Consider the following 16271-nt stretch of genomic DNA (forward strand, 5'->3'; position numbering starts at 1 on the left):
TGCAAACAAACCCCCTGTTCCGGCCAAATGGCCAAATGGAACAACAAAGCTACCTGTCGACAGCAGCTGCATTTATTTATTACTCTTCACCATCTACAAACGACTAACTCTCAATCCCACGACATCGCATGAGGCCCGGCCCATTGTAACAATGCGGTTACATACAGTTGCACTCAGCCTGCTGGCCTACGGGTTCACCCTCGTCTCCGCAACTGCCCTGACATACAAGCTCGATGCGAGTGAGAAGGCCTGCTTCTATTCGTATGTCAATGAGCCGCCGGCGAAGATTGCATTTTATTTTGCGGTTAGTATACATTCGACAGCTTTTTAAAAATGGTGTCTGGGATAAAGGGGAATTTTGGGTCATTGGGTTTTGAATCGTTAGCTTGTCGTAGCAATGTGCATCATATGAACTGCCGACTAACTTCTGTGTGATATTTTCTTTTCTTTTATAGGTACAATCTGGCGGTTCCTTCGATGTCGATTACTCAGTGGTTGGTCCTGGCGAGAGGGTAATTGTCGACGGACACAGAGAGAGACAGGGCGACTTTGTCTTCAGCGCAGATACCGCAGGCGAGTACCGGTTCTGCTTTGACAATGAGATGTCAACTTTTGCGGAGAAGATGGTGGACTTTGAGATTGCGGTATGTTTTTTGTTCCCCGCATCTTTCACACTATGTATGCGTGTAAGAGCTTGCTGGACCTTGTTATACCTAACCGTCATGCGCTTCGTTTTTCCCTTGCTACAGGTCGAGAATGAAGAAAAGACCAAACTCCCCGCGAAGCAGGGGGCGCCTCCCGAACAAGCGTCTGCACTCGAAGAATCCATCTTTAAGATCTCAGGCCAGCTGGCGACAATCAGTCGAAACCAGAAGTACTTCCGAACGCGCGAGAACCGCAATTTCAGCACTGTCCGCAGTACCGAGCAGCGAATTTTCAAATTTAGCGTTATCGAGGGTTTGATGATGATGACAATGGCCGGATTGCAGGTGTTTATTGTTCGGTTCTTTTTCCAGGGCGCGAGGAAAGGTATGCCCTTTCGTCTTCTACTACTTCTCCCTTCTTTCAATGGCTTCAAAGGATTATCTCCCCAAAGTAGTGAGCCATTGTCATTCTTTTTCCAAATATAGAATTGCTAATACTCGATATTTGTTGCTTCTCTTTAGGCTACGTATGATATAGCGGCTATCGGCGGGGATCTTTTTTCTTTCTTGTTTGAATTGACTTTACATTCAGCGACAGGACGACATGGGCTTTTCTTATATTAATTTATGGTATAAATGAGAATGAATTTGTTCATATTCATATATTATTGATAGTTCGGCTGGCACGCAGAATCTGTTATAATGATAGAGCCTCATTTAGTTTATAAGGGTCTCTACTACTTTTATTATACCTGTCCGATTAAATCCTCGTTGCAATTGTCATGTGTGTGTTGGCTAGTTATTTATTTATATATTTTACTCTTAAATTACCGTACAGGCAAGCTGGATTTTCCATTTCTGTGGCATTGTGCAACCTTCTCCCTCCCTGCATGTGAAGATCGAGATTTATTCTACTCCGTTAACATCATGAATGGATCATTGTGGCGCAGCAATATAATCACGTGATAGTGTGTTGAGGTTGGATAATGATGTCATGATGAGGTCGCCTCATCGACTGCAAACCAACCTCACCTTGAATGTTCAGGTGGTGACCAGTTGTGACTATCAAAAAAGGCCAACAATGCATATCCTATCCACTAGTTACCTGGCTAATAGACATTACATTTTTTATTATGGGTTCAAGACTCCAATTCCAATTGTCATTGTGGTGAGTGTGGGTCTTTGGATAGAGTCGAAACCAGAATGTCAATCTTGCAGGCGGCTAATCATATATAATGTAGGATCACAAGTGCTCTCTTTTGCTAAGGGTAGTTTGTTATATACGTTAACCTTGAAGCCTCTCCACCGCGCGGGTCTTAGGGTTTTTAGCTACTATAACGCGTTCTATAGCAATGAATAGCACGTGGCGAGGCCTTTGACCGCCATCCTGCAGTTTGGTTGCATACGAGACTACTTGCCCCGCAAGAAGATCAGATAACAGGATATTCAACGAACTGGGTTACATACTTCCGTTCCTGGACGTCATACTTGTGGAGGCCAACATATCCTTGACCTCCGCACACTTGGCATTTTATCACTGTTGGTCTCCTGCCTGCATGGGCTATCAGCATGCGTGCATATAGTAGTGAAGAATACGAAGTACAGGTGGGGAACGAAGGACGCAACCGTACTAGATTCTGAATTTTTTGTTAACGGAAACCGATACCTTGGTTTGACAAGCCAGATTATCAAACTATATCATCACCGGCCCGTTGGTGACGACATAGCTCTCGAATATTTTTAACCCACCAGTGTATTTCTACTCATATAATTCTATTAAGTCCTAGGGTTTTCTTCTTCTTTCTAGATCAGTTGCGCAGCACACACAGCGATATCATTCGGTAAGTGGTTGTCAAAAATTTTTTCTCATTCTTTTCTGACGTTGAGGACATCTATATAGGTGGATTTCCCCAGGATTCACCGCCATGGTTTAGCTGGTACCTTGTGCAGATATTTTCCCTCTGCCTGTAGTGATATCACTTCTTCATTCCTCATTCCTCATTTCTCATTTCTCATTTCCTTTTTTCTTATACCCTACGATATTTTCGCTTAGGTCTTTTCCATTGATACCCTGACGCCCAGCCATTTCATAACCTACTTCATGCTCTACCTGCTTTTTGTGGGCCATACTTCCGGCATTTATCCACGCACTGGATATTCCGGTGAAGCATATTCTTAGCTTTTTCGCCTTATGCAGGATTTCTTATTTTTGAGGCCTTATTATAAGAGCAGGATGACCTGGCTAAATTCTCTCCAGCGCCACTCCCAACCTATTGGGCTTGTGTGGAAGTTGTGAGGGACTATCATTTATGGCCTTCTCAACCCCTTAAACAATAACCATCCACAACAGCTTCCCGGCTTATAGTGCTGCATTTCTCTTATATGTTACTTATTGATCTTGGACTATTTGGCCCTGATGCTTCTATATTCAGTAAAAGAACCAAAATCTCACAAATCACAAAGCATCTAACAGCACCTATTTCCATTCTCTCCCGCAACCTTCCCCCCCCCCCCCCAACTATCCATCCTTTTTCATATGCAGGATTATATGCGCTCGTCTATGGCAGGATCACATCCTGCCTCGACGGAGCGTCATCGACAATCTCCTGCGCGCCAAGATGACGCTCCCTCCTCCATCATGACCTCCGACTCGCTCCACGAGGCACAAACGTTGGAGGATTACTCTAGAATTATGCACCGGCATACACAGCGGCAGATCGAAAGGCTTCCATCAGTAGTTGGCCAAGACGGTAGCGATCGAAACGGGGACACTGGCCGCTCGCCGCGGGTCAGTCAACACAACAAAGAACAGTCAAATCTGTCATCTTGATAGGCGGGGGAACCATTAAATTTGAAATTACGGAAAGAAGAAAACGTCCCATCCGGGAGATGATGGCATTGGATATGTCTTCATCAATTTATTTGGGCATGCTTTTTTTTTACCTTCATACATCACGCACATTGACGTCTTCGTTTGCATGCCATCGCTGTCTTTTACCCTACCTAGGGAATGCTCGATTTCTAAAGGGCTTCAAAACGCGTTAGCCCTCTGCACCTAGTCCCATCCAACATTGGTAGATGGAGCAATGTGTACAAGGTATTGGTTACGCGCACATGAGATTGCGTTGTAGATCTATGACTAACTTCGTCCGCTTTCTTTTCTTTCTTTCTTTTTCCTTTTTCCTTTTTTTTTTTTTTTTTTTTTTTTTTTTTGTATTGACATTGACGCTGGGCACATATTTCCAATTTGGGGTTCTTACAGCGTTATCTACAAATTTCTCTAAAAGAAACATGTAGCGATCTACCATCTATTTCATTTGGCTTCGAATTTCAGATCATCGCTTAGGGCCTTATATACTATAGTCTGATTTAAATATGCTTTGTTTTCTACTCTACCGTTTATATTCGTATTCCGTTTCCACCAACGATGGAGTACGTACATATTTATAATGTCATCCGAAGGGCGCGACCATATTTACATGGAGTCCTAGTGATATGCAAATTGTTCCTCATATAAATGGCAGAGGGTTGACCAATACACCCGCTAAGTTCAAGCTCGCAGATCTAGACGATACTGAATCGCAAAATAGGAGACAGTAAATCTTGCCCATCATCCAGGTAAGAGTCACCAATAATGCTTGAAAAGCATTCATTACATGTGAGCAAAAACATCATTCCCATTCTACCGCATCTCCTAATCCGTTTGCCAAAAGTCATACATTCCTGAAACCCAATCAATATCGACGACGATCTCGTATCCTGCATTCCCTTCCACACACTAGGAAAAACCACAATAGTAGGGCTCATCTGCTCACCTCATCGACGCTACTGCCCACAGCCGGAAAATTCCCTTGATGTGACGTCATTGAGGCCACATGCAAGTAATAAGCATGCATCACTCAATTTTGGCAATCTTCTTCAGCGGGACAACAACCCGATTGTAAAATTCCAATGCTGGGTGCCAATCAGTAAAACCCTCAGTTGCAGTAGCGGCAGCAACGGTATCAGCCGCAGCGTTCTTGCATATTGTGCTATCGACGACATCATTGTGCTGATCAGCGTACTCCAAACACCATTTTACAACATCAAAATATGGGGTGCCAACGCGGAACGCCAACTCACGGTCCGCTCGCGAGATCACACGTCGTCGAAGCTCTAGCGCTTCCGGCCGCTGGAAACGTTTCATACTGGAGGAAAGCTGTACCGCAGTAGCGGGGTTGCTAATAGCTAGAGTGGTAGTGGTGGAGGACCGGATTTGTGTCGATGACGATATCGACGCTGGAGCGGACTCAATGGGCACCTTCGCATCTAGGAAAGACGAAAGAGGTACCCACCACGCGATCTCTGACAGAACCAGCCCAAACGAGTAGATATCGTAATCAATCCGGTATCCCTGGGCCGCCTCACCCTGGTAGTTCGGGTGCCTGTAGATCACTGGCCTGATGTCGTCATGGAACTGGTTTTTGTCAATTGTTTGTGTCTCCGTCTCCTGGCGGGAGTAATGGAAACCTGCAACGAGCGGTGACAAGAGCAAGCTAGAGTTGATACCGGGCGACAATGGTTCCCTTTTGCTGTTCGACTTCCCTCCATACAGGGCTGGAAAGACGATATTTTCACTTCGTATATTCTTGTGCAGCCAACCGCTGCCGTAGAGCTCGGACAACGTAATGGCGAGCTTGCTGGCGAGACAAAGTCGCGTTTCTAATGGTGGGCGCAGTTTCGATTCTAGCAGTGCGAGGAGCGATACTGGTTGGGCCAAGACCGCATTCGGGGTAATCATTGGTATGCCCGTGATTGGAAATTTAAAGACTATCCACCAGCAAAGGTTTGCCGGATCGTGAATAAGTCCAATTGCCTGTAAAGTTTGAAAATCTGGAGATTTGTGCGCGCTTAATAAGAGAACGAGACGGTTCACTCTCATTGTTAGAATCTGCTTATCTTGCACGGATATATCACTACCATAGGACTTCTTTTCCAGCAGGACATATTCGCTGGGTTCGATGCTTTTAGCTATGAAACGGCTCTGCCCATGATATCCAGGAGGAATCGAGAAATCGTTCAGCGTCAAGGGGCTGAGAGCTGCCGGGCCGGAGCGTGTCGTTACAGGCCGCCCACCTGCCAGTGCTTTTCGCTCCACCAATGCACGAATTGATGAAGTCTGTGGCTCTTGTCCAAGAGCATCTCGGATCCACTGAAGAGACCCATTGTCATTGGCATTCCCCACAAAGACAATATCAATTCTTTTCCGATCTTCTATTAAAGATCTCTGTTGGGTTTCTGAAAGTAATTGATTGAGCTTTTCGACGTGTGATTCGAGGTCGGTTATCAATTTCTGAAACTGCTTCCTATCCCGAACACCCCATCGCAGTCGTTTTGCCCGCCCGACAGGTCGGCCTACCTCAGATGCATGGGACTGCTCATTTCCATTTATTTCTTCACTTTCTCCTCTAACATCGAGTTTAATGCCACTCGCTCGAAGTGATTTTCTCATCTTGGTGATGAATCGCTTCACTTTGTCAGGTTCCAGCGCTTCGGACTGGGAGGCACAAAGTCCATACCTCTCCCGTAGCTCATCCGCATTTTCAAATAGTTGGCCAATCACTTTTAATGTTCTTTCCACGATTTCGTAGACGGGAAGTAAGCCGGGAGAGAGTTCGCCCTCCTCCAGGCCAGCATTTTTGGCCCATGTTTGGAAACGGAAGCGTTCAAGTTCGAGTTGGAGGATTAAGTCTTCTGAATCTGAAGCGTAGTGTAGTGTGTCTTGGAATATGTGCCACGCATGGTCTGCGCCTTGATATGCGAGGAGAGTCAATGCAATAATCGAGCCTGGGTCGAGCATTGTCGTCGGGAACGGAAAATATATATATATAAAATGCCAGACTAGCGCCACCTGCAGTGTTCCGACGACCCTATTTCGACGTCAAACGTTCAACCTCACTTCGCTTCAGTTATTGCATTCAGCTGTATAGATCACATTGTGTGGGAATTGCCAACTCATTTATTAACGTCTTCTATCTATTAGGATGGCATTCAGCCTTCTCTCCGCCAAGGATGAACACGCTTCTTATTTCAGCCTCGTGCTGGCCAGAACAGACTATCTGTGCTGCCACGCTGCGGGGAAAAAAAAATACACCCTCGAGGGCTTGTCACTGGTGTGGGTTTCACGATTGCATTCGGTGGGCCGGTTCATAAGCGAGATGGCTTGGAGGCGCTTTCATGCGTGGGCTCTTGAGGCTGAATAGAGAGTATGCTTTGGAGGGGTAAGGCCGCATTTTAAAGGTGTCCAATACATATATACATTGAGCGGAAAACGAAGAGGATGGGAGATAAATAGAAGAGGTTGCTGATATCCCATGTGTCGATTTTTGGTGACATTAATTGGGTTTACTGCATCGGGCTATCATGACAACACTACTCTACGAGTCTGCTTTCACGTCCGAGCCTACGGAAGCTTCCGGTTATAGGACGGAGGCGCAGACGTCAGGCTCCTCTCGGGACCCAGAATGGTCGCCTCAGGGAAGTCTTGCATCTTTCATATGCCATGCTTCGCATTTACAGAAAGCACTTCGTACAGATGACTCGATCTTTGTTGATGACAACAACGGAATCAAAGCGTTATCCAGGCAGAAAATAGGATCAGGCGCTTCCTTTATCGTCGAACGTGCTGAATGGATAGCCGGAGTTCATGAGAATAATGTATCCTTGTCCCGACAATTCTCTAAATGGGGGAAGTATATTGCTATCAAGAGCGTCCGCGAAAGGCCCAATTCAAGGTTGGTAGTTGTATTATTTTATTGTATCTTTCGCTTTCATTGACTCTAGATGTTAACATACGACTCCAACCAGTAGTCGGAACAATTGGAGTGATGTGTCCCTTGAACTTCGCGCGTTATTACACAAACCGCTGCGATATCATCCCAACATTGTCCATCTGTTGGGATTCGGATGGGGATCATCTGCGGAATCAGATTCTGCATATCCGAAAGTAATTATCGAATATGCCACATTCGGTTCCTTCCACGATCTCCAAGTCTACAGACCCCCACTGCATTTTGCCATCAAACAGAAACTGTGCCATGATATTGCTCGCGGGCTTGCTATTCTTCACGCATGCGGAATCGTCCACGGCGATCTGAAGCATGAAAATGTTCTTATTTTTGTCAACAAATATGACATCCCTAAAGGGCAGCCATACACTGCAAAATTGGCTGATTTCGGCGGAGCGGTAATGGATATTGACCAGCGTGACTTGTCATATCTTTCGATGGGAACCTACCCGTGCCAGGCACCTGAATCTTCAAACCGACTCTCCGCTGATGGAATAAAGCAGACGGATGTCTACTCCTTCGGACTGTTGGTGTGGAGAGCGTTTATTGACGGAAGAAATATTGCAACGGAATTGGGACTGGATTCTAACCCTACGGAATCGTCTGAGAGACTGCTCCAGCAGCTAAAACTCAACAATGACATCCTTCTAAAGGCCGTATGCAGTACTCAGGTTTATGCTTCAGACCATGGAATCAATGAGAACGCACTGGCATTGATCTTATATGTGCTACTGCAAACAATCGTTGTTGACCCAATGGATAGATCTCTCCCCCGAGCCCAGGCAGCACTGAGAGGTATGCATTTTAGTAAAATTGATTCGTTTCTTCAGGGAGTCGCCGCTGCAAATGACGAAGGAGATAGGATCGAGAGTATGGAGGCACCGGGTTCTCATGGACTAACCGTTGACAATCTTGGCTTCTTCCTTGGGAACTTGGGCAGCGATTATGATTGCCAAAGAAATACTCCAGGCCATCGACCAAAAATATCACCTCCAGATATAGCGGAATTTTTATTTGAACCTGATAAATTAAGGACCATTCTTGACTGGACTCAACAACAACAGATCGTCAGCGACTTCAAGGAGGCTTGCCAGAAAACGAGACCTGGAACCCCCGATGGGCTACAGCCATGGAAAGCTGCATATTATTTGTTCCAATGCAATCTAACGGGATTTGGCGTCACATTTGACGAGAAGCAAGCCTGCCGTTGGCTACATGAATCTGCCAATGCAGATGATAAGGGTGATGTCGACTACTGGGCGATGGCTTGGTTATGGCGTGTTAGCACCGCTCTTTCTGTGCCACCATCTCTTACGCTGGACCAACTGCAAGAGTACATCCGATGGGGCATTATAAGAGGTCATCACAATTGTATGGAGGATGCAAGAGAAATAATAGCGAGACTGACTAGTATAGATGAACGAGAACGATGGGAAATGATGTTGACGGAAGCTGATTGGGCCAGGAGGACCATCGCAGGCGGGGTTGGTATGCCCCATTTTGTCCCTCGAAAATTACGCCGATGCTACAATCTGAATGACACTGTAATCCTTGAAGATCAGATCAAAGACGAACTTGGAACTGCATATAATTCCTGTTTACGGAAGAAAGGTTCACATTCTTCTGCGACCAAGAACGCCGAGTCCCCTCAGGTTGAGAAATCCGAGTTTGATAAAATCTTTGTCAACCACAAGGGCCACGGACTCCTACATCTGGCTGCAACCTTAGGAAAACTGAAAGCACTTAAGTACATGGTTGAGACATATCTGTGCTGCATTGATCTTCCAAATAAATCCATGGCTGAATCTCCCCTTGTATGTGCTTGTCGCAGTGGCCATTTTGACTGTGCCATGTATCTCCTCGATCGCGGCGCTAACGGAGGTGGAACAGAATTTGGTGAAGAAGTACCCCTCCATTGGCTCTGCAGCTTCACTCCTGAGAAGATGACTCCGCTTGCATTAGCATTAGTAGATGCTGGTGCTAATATAGAACATGCTACCGGCACAATGCGAAAGGATGTTAGAATGATAAATGCCGACTGGGAGGACAATTTTGGCATTCCAACAACGCCGCTAGGGAGGGCTGTATTGATGAGAAGTCTTCCTGCAGTGAAGGTTATGCTTGGTCTCGGTGCGAACCCCTTAGCAAAAGTGGGGCATAAAGACAACATTACTGTTAAATCGCCGACTGAACTAGCGGCTGTCCTCACTCTTCCTCACATTCTGGAAGTATTGCTCCTCTACATCGATCAAATGCTTCCGGAGAAAAAGCCCATATTTGACGAGATCGGAATGCTCCAAGCTGCCCATGGAAGATGTATAACTCCATATGATCCGACTACCTTACAAAGTAGGTTGGTCCGTTGCGGTTCTAGGTATAAGCGGGATATGTTTCAAACTCTTCAGATCTTACGCCGAAGGCACGAAAAACTTCGAGATTGGAGAACTCTGGATTTTGGGAAACGGGTCGAGGGCATGCAGTTATGCCAGGAGGTGAGGCTGGGGAATGCCGACATTGTGGAGGCACTGTTGGAATTGGGACAAGATCCAAATGGCTCGCCTGACCATAGACCCATTGAAGAGGCAGTTTTGATGAACCATGAAGCCATATTTCGGCTTCTAGTCAACCGTGGCGCAGGAACGGGAGTAAAACGCACTGTTGGCAATGGAAGACAGTTCTCTTTGCTCCAGCTATCGGCGAGCCGTCCACGAACATCGCGCAATGGAATTTTTGTTGCAGAGTATCTGATCCGATCTGGGATGGCTATCGAGCCATTACCAGATGGAAGTCCTTCAAGTGTAGCGCTTGCGATCAAAAACCGCTACTTTGATCTCTCGGATTTACTTGTGGAGAAAGGTGCTGATATTAACGCATTGTATCAGTTTGATAAGAGGGAAGAGTGGATCACTGTCCTTGGTGAACTTCTTCTGACGCATACGGAGGCCACATTGCAATCAGTGGACTATATCCTTCGGAAGCTAAATGTCAATTCTAATAATGTGAGTGTTTCGGTCATTTTTCTTGCCCAGTAATGGAAACTAAGTATTACCTAGCCCGCCGGTCAAGTGGAATTCATTGTCAACAAAACGCAAAAGCTGAGCGCCCTCCATCTTCTCGCGCTTTGCCCCTCAAACGCGCTAAACGACAGGTCTCAAATTTCAGCCAGGGTTATCCAAGCCGTTCTTGCAGCTTTCCACACTACCGAGTGTATTAACTATGTTCACCCTGTTCTAGGGACTGCGCTTTGTATTGCCAGCATTACAGGACACCTAGAAATGGTGGTTGCGCTTCTAGCCCACAAGGCAGATGCAGAAATCACAATGCGGGTCGATCAGCTAAGCGAAAAGCATATACAAGACCTAGGTTTACCCAGTACGTGGTCCAATCGGGAATTCCAGATTGGGGAGAGTACTCCCTTGCTTCTAGCACAATTTGCCTTTGAAGTACATCTGTCCGAACTCGAAAAATCATCCTCTTTCGAGATCAGTAGCTTATCGAAACTGGATTGCTTCGAGGCCATGGTTCCCTTATTTCAAAGCGCCGGAATATCCGATTCAAATGCAGCCTGGATATCTTTGAGAAACAGAAGGAAGCTCCTCGAGGACCGAATCGGGCTCTGCACCTCGATGGCGCAGTTGAGTCAAATTGACCTTTCAGAGCCTGTGGATCTCTCTGTGCTGACGGATGAAAAGCCGACGAATTGGAAAGAGGGGGATGAAATGAATCAGGAGATGGCGACAAGGACTATGCTGAAATTTATGAGAGGAGGCTTCGATTAAAGTTTTGCCGTTATATGGAGACAGTTGAGTGAGGGACGATCAAGATTGACCGTATGCCACTTCCATATGAAATACGAGCAATGATTCTCGACCTCCTGATTGGCCTCTAGAGTGTAGGCGGCGCATAAATGCGATACGCGTGAGAGAAACCAATAAGCATTGTCCAAGATTCTAAATCATCTACCAGTCAATGTATTTGAATCGAGAGGTTTTTTGTGCTCGTTTCTGTTAGGAGTTCCTGGTGATGTGCTTTCGGAGCTCAGGATAGTTAAAATACCTGCGCAACTTTTCTCCCAACCCAGCTAAAAAGTGCCAGCACTAGTCAGGTTTAGCGCCCGTTTCTCAGCCCTAAATTTTCCTACGCTTAACCAATTGAGCACTTGCGTGGAAGTTAACCAGCCAGTGGAATCGTGGGCGTGCTCTTTGAATACTTACGTCAACATCCTGTAAATTGACCGACCCGGTTTCCCCTTTCGGCTTCAGGATAATTCATTCTAGCGCGGCACAGTGCCGCATGGTGGGGTGGTAGGGAGGAGAAACCATCGTTGAAGGGTAGTTTGAAAAAAATCATGGAGAGAGGTCCTTCATTGATAGCATCCTCCCTTGCCAGTTGTACTGAGGACAATGATATGAAATCGACCTACCATGTTCAGATGTTTGGAACTGAGGAGCGAAATTGGACTCAATAAGCATCATGAACATACTTATATGGATATCAAACTCATGCAATTAACCACCTACTCAGTTTACTCACTATACCGCGGCGCATTATCGAATTCACTATCCTCCCAGCGAAGACTCCAAGACGAATAAAGGAGAAATAATGAGTTGGAGACCACATTAATAACATGATGGAATATGACGAAACTTTCTAGTCTTCTTCCACCGTTCCTCCGCCTTGTATACTCCAGAATTATTATAAAGAGATGTGAGATAAGGAAAATAGGAAACTTAGATGCGACCACTAACTAAGCCCATCTCCACGCATACTCCATGATCCGCGCACACCTATGCGCCTTCGCAACTCCAATCTTCTCTCGCTACCCATCCTTCCACACCTCCAACTCGCTCACCAAAAACAACGATGCATCAAGCCCACAGCTAATCCCCCCAGAGCTAATAACCCTCGCCCCAAACTGGGGACGGTCGACAGTAACCCACCTCCACGACTGCTGCTGCGCATTCGAGTACCCTTCATAACCTCCATCTCCTATATCAGGCTCGACAACTGTCCCCTCTCCCGCTATCCTACAATATTCTCGCAGCTTTTCGAGTCCCGCATAGTGGGTGGTAACAATCATATTGCTAAAAACCCCTGCCAGCCCCGCCACGAGCGCCCCAGTGCATATAGACAGGAACACGCGTTTACAGCCGCGCGGAGACGGCGTGGTCGTTTGCGAGAATGCTAAGAGCAGTTGTAGATGCTCCTTCACGCTAGACGGGCTCAACCCAAGCTGCGCTGGATTTTCCAAGTACTTTTCTACTTCGGATATGCCGGCGCCAGGCTGGACGACGATTTCATACTGGTCGAGCTGCTGCATCGCCTGGGAGATGCTGAGGTTTGGATAAACAGGGACCTTCTCTGCGCTGAGAGTTGGTTGGACAATTGCGGCGATGTCAAATGTTATCTCTAGTCCGCCGATGGCCGCGCCCTTACCCAGGACTTCGATCGGAGCATAGAGGTCCAAGGTGTCGAAGTTTGGGAAAGGGAGGAGGAGAACTTTGAGGGAATTGGATTTAGACATGACTATAGCGATGGTGGGGGTGGTTCTTCTTGTGGATGTTGGGTGTGCTATATTGATAGATCAATCTAGCTAGGATTGATATGTGAGCTGCCTTTACACTGGAGAGTGGGGATTTTGAGGCACCACAGGCATGGCAGTGGGATTTATTTAAAGCGTCACGCCCATGCTTACTTTCATCTATGCAAGGCTTGTATCCACTTTCTATAAATATCTTTTTCAGCTGCAAGCCTCCTCGATCAGGTTAAGGGTAGGAATGAAAGTCTCGAATAGTAATTGGATGTGCACATCCAGAGATTCTCATATCCGAAAATTGAGCTCTTTATGCTTTCAAGAACGGACTTCTAGGAGTTCTACGGTTCGTCATTCCCGGTCCTCAGGAGACGGAACGAACCCTTTCTTGACAATGATCGCCAGCTCCCAGCTCCCAGCACACCCTAATCCCCGCCAAAATACCTCAATTGTGCTCAAGTAACATACGTATATGGACAAGGGTGGTTTTTCTGATATCTTCGAAATCTTTAAGTTGGAAGATGCGCATATCTATTCATGCACGCTACAGATGTATGCTAGAACATGAGTGACATCCACAGATACTTTCGTAGAATCTAATTTTTGAGCATCCAATGAGAATAGAGCTGCAAACCAGATTTTCTCATCTTCAACAGCGTTGGATCGATAACCGCTTTGCCAGAAGCGGGGTCGTGCTTATCTTCCCGGAGCACCGATCGATACAGCCTGTGGAAAACTAAGTAATCTGTGCTCGTGATTCGTGGAATCCGGGGAGCGGCAGAGGAAATAACAGTGGCTTTCTCGCAAAAGAGATTTCTTGAGAATCGGTAAAGGCTGATAATGTTTTCAATGCTCTTCATCTGCTGCATTCAACTATAGGAAGATCCCCTTCACTTGCATCCATAGTTCATGCATCTAGTAATCTTACAATGCTGCATCAAACTGTTTTACAAAGAAAGCCCTTGTAAACAATCACAAAATTTCAGCTCACCAGGATATGTCTGAAGAATATGACTCCAATTCTCTCGTATATCCAGTGGTCCCAAAAGCTCAGATGAATCCCCCACACAACCAGCCAATGTAAGGTAAAAAGTTAAAAATCGTAAAATCAAATCAATACCACCCACCTCTCCCCCACCCTCCTCTTCCACTCGTACCATTTCCTCGGCCTCTACTTCCACCAGAGCCATTCGCATCTCCGCCAGAGTAGGGCTGACGCCCAGGTCCCTGTCCCTGAGGAGTATGCGGTGATGGGAAATGGTATGATCCAGGAGGTGGCTGGTGAGACGGATGTGAATGAGAAGAGAATTGCGGCGCACCGCCACCAGCAGGAGATTGGAAGCCGGGAATATTCATATTCACGCCCATATTCACAGGTAGTGGAGGTGGTAGAGGCGGTGGGAATGGTGGCGTTGCACTATGATGTTGAGAAGGTGGAGGTGGGGGTGGAGGCGGCCAAGGTCCGTGATACCCTGGCGGTCTCGGAGGAGGAGGGGGAATAAACATGCCACCGGGACCAGGGATCGGTAGAGGATGGGGAGGTGAGAATTGTTGCGATCCGCTAAAGGGATATGACATTGGAGGAGGGATAGGCGGAGCTGTTCCTGGAGGTGGGAAAGGAGCATTCTGATTTTGTGAAGGAAAGGGCGGTGGAGATAAGGGGCGAGGAGAGTAAGATATCGATCTTGACCGTGATCTCGGACGTCCTGAGCGGCCTGGAGCTGTGCGGGAACGGGAGCGGGAAAGAGAGCGGGAGTAGGAGTCGCCCCGACTTCGGTTGCCTGATCTGGATGAACCCGATGATCTAGAGCGTCCCCTATCGTCATCACTCATGTTATCGCTATATCGTCGCCGTTTCCGTGCGCTATAACTCCGGCTGCGGCTGCGGCTTCGGCTGGGACTGAGACTTCGACTTTCGCTCCTACGCCCAAGTTTGCCATCCCTCCTTTTCTTCATTTTCTCGCAGAATGAACGAGACCAACCATAGTACGTTTCTCCGTCAACAACTTCTCCCGTCACTGGGTCACGAACAATGATCTGACCAAGCTCATCAATCTCTACATCGTCTCCCCCATCCATCGCTTCCCCATTCGAGTTATATATTTTGTCGACGTCATTTAGAAAGTTTTTTACGGCCGTGACTAGAGACTCATCAGCAGGTCCTGCAAGAAACTGTAGAGGTTTCACTGCCTGTGGTCGGATTGGGGCTGTCGAGTTGGGAATTATATGTGGCATTAGATTCCCCGCGGGTAGCTCATGATATGGCGCAGAGGGGTCTCCATGTGTCGCCGGCATTACGTAAGGAGCGTCCCTTGGAGGGATCTTGTTCGGTGTATCTGAACCAGAATCTTTGGGAGCAACTTTTGCATTCAGTGCACCAGGAGACGAGGAGTTATCCACGGTTTCACGGAGCTTGTTGATGTAATCCCGGCTATAGTAGCTATTACCGGCCCATATATCCAGGAGATCGTTCAATCGTTTGTGATGCTTTGGGTTCTTTTCGCGAGAAAAACCAGCCGCAAGGCTAATAAGGTCAACTAAGAATGGTTGAAGGGAACCACTGAGAGTTGAAAAGGCGGAAGTTGTCTGTTCATGGTATTTGGTATGATGCAACAAATCGTTCAGCAAATACAGGATATGCAGCCTTTTCCGTTTTGGAGAATTCTTCGAGGCTTCAACAGCGGCCTGTCCAGCAGCCGGTGATTTATCGCCAGGTTCGAAAGATCCTGATAGAGTGACAAGGTATTTGCCCAGAGCCCCAATCCTCGTTGAAGAAGGAATCACATTTTTCAGCAGCCACGATTTGCAAATCTAGTGGAGGTACCCGGATCAACGATTTAGTAAACCCATTTAACGCCGACATGAGGAGTCATTGTTCAAACCTGGATGTTTCCTGGAGAGCAGTGCGTCACTGCCCGGTCGAGCGACCTGTGGAAGAAGGCGATCTCATCGCGGTAGACGGAGGTGGGATCTGGTCGCAAGAGCCCAGCTGAGAAAGTAGCTTTCGCAATAGCAACCAGATGAGTCGTCATGATAGGCGTAGCTCTATGTCCATCTGCATGTCGCGGTAAAACGGGGCGTAGATAAGCTGTTAACGTCGTTGATGTTGGCTCTTAGCGGCTCCCAAAAATTATGATATCCATTACATTAGTTACACGTGACATTTAATCACCTGATTGGGGTCACGTGAAGAAAATCCCAGCTTAAGTTCTTGTAGCATCCGCCCTAGTGGCGTTGCCGTAGCGACCGCTCCGCCTACACGTGATC

General features: G+C 46.9%; 5 protein-coding genes across 8 annotated transcripts; 3 read left to right on the top strand and 2 right to left on the bottom strand.

The window, feature by feature from the left end:
* The first annotated feature begins 3 nt into the window (after positions 1-3).
* Positions 4-1609, top strand: BDBG_01394 (erp2,4). Its single transcript, XM_002628440.2, has 4 exons — positions 4-304; positions 456-644; positions 750-1029; positions 1167-1609. The coding sequence occupies exons 1-4, from the start codon at positions 152-154 to the stop codon at positions 1175-1177; spliced, it is 633 nt and encodes a 210-aa protein (XP_002628486.1). The 5' UTR covers positions 4-151; the 3' UTR covers positions 1178-1609.
* A 9-nt stretch (positions 1610-1618) lies between these two features.
* On the top strand, positions 1619-3833 carry BDBG_01395 (uncharacterized protein). The gene is made up of 2 exons (XM_031720311.1): positions 1619-1812; positions 1886-3833. Exon 2 carries the CDS (start codon positions 3181-3183, stop codon positions 3472-3474), a length of 294 nt encoding a protein of 97 aa, XP_031576429.1. The 5' UTR covers positions 1619-1812; positions 1886-3180; the 3' UTR covers positions 3475-3833.
* Positions 3834-3865: 32 nt separating this feature from the next.
* BDBG_01396 lies at positions 3866-7165 on the bottom strand. Of its 3 annotated transcripts, none has more exons than XM_031720313.1 (2): positions 4767-7165; positions 3866-4675 (listed from the first exon to the last, which is right to left on the bottom strand). In XM_031720313.1, the coding sequence occupies exons 1-2, from the start codon at positions 6481-6483 to the stop codon at positions 4563-4565; spliced, it is 1830 nt and encodes a 609-aa protein (XP_031576431.1). In that variant the 5' UTR covers positions 6484-7165; the 3' UTR covers positions 3866-4562. The 3 variants fall into 3 exon arrangements, with proteins under 3 accessions (XP_031576431.1, XP_031576430.1, XP_002628488.1); XM_031720312.1 differs by having other exon boundaries at positions 3866-4422; positions 4460-7165; XM_002628442.2 differs by having other exon boundaries at positions 3866-7165.
* Positions 5172-14011, top strand: BDBG_01397. 2 transcript variants are annotated; one of them, XM_002628443.2, is made up of 3 exons: positions 5172-7417; positions 7491-10470; positions 10525-14011. In XM_002628443.2, the coding sequence occupies exons 1-3, from the start codon at positions 7047-7049 to the stop codon at positions 11248-11250; spliced, it is 4077 nt and encodes a 1358-aa protein (XP_002628489.1). In that variant the 5' UTR covers positions 5172-7046; the 3' UTR covers positions 11251-14011. The 2 variants fall into 2 exon arrangements, with proteins under 2 accessions (XP_002628489.1, XP_031576432.1); XM_031720314.1 differs by having other exon boundaries at positions 5195-7417; positions 7494-10470.
* On the bottom strand, positions 12291-16036 carry BDBG_16361 (uncharacterized protein; the record flags this gene model as incomplete). Its single annotated transcript, XM_002628445.2, has 4 exons — positions 12291-12970; positions 13639-13800; positions 14162-15815; positions 15887-16036. 4 exons carry the CDS (start codon positions 16034-16036, stop codon positions 12291-12293), a joined length of 2646 nt encoding a protein of 881 aa, XP_002628491.2.
* Between the last annotated feature and the right edge of the window lie 235 nt (positions 16037-16271).

This window comes from Blastomyces gilchristii, assembly GCF_000003855.2.
Source record: "Blastomyces gilchristii SLH14081 genomic scaffold supercont1.2, whole genome shotgun sequence".
In the NCBI taxonomy this organism is placed as follows: domain Eukaryota; kingdom Fungi; phylum Ascomycota; class Eurotiomycetes; order Onygenales; family Ajellomycetaceae; genus Blastomyces; species Blastomyces gilchristii.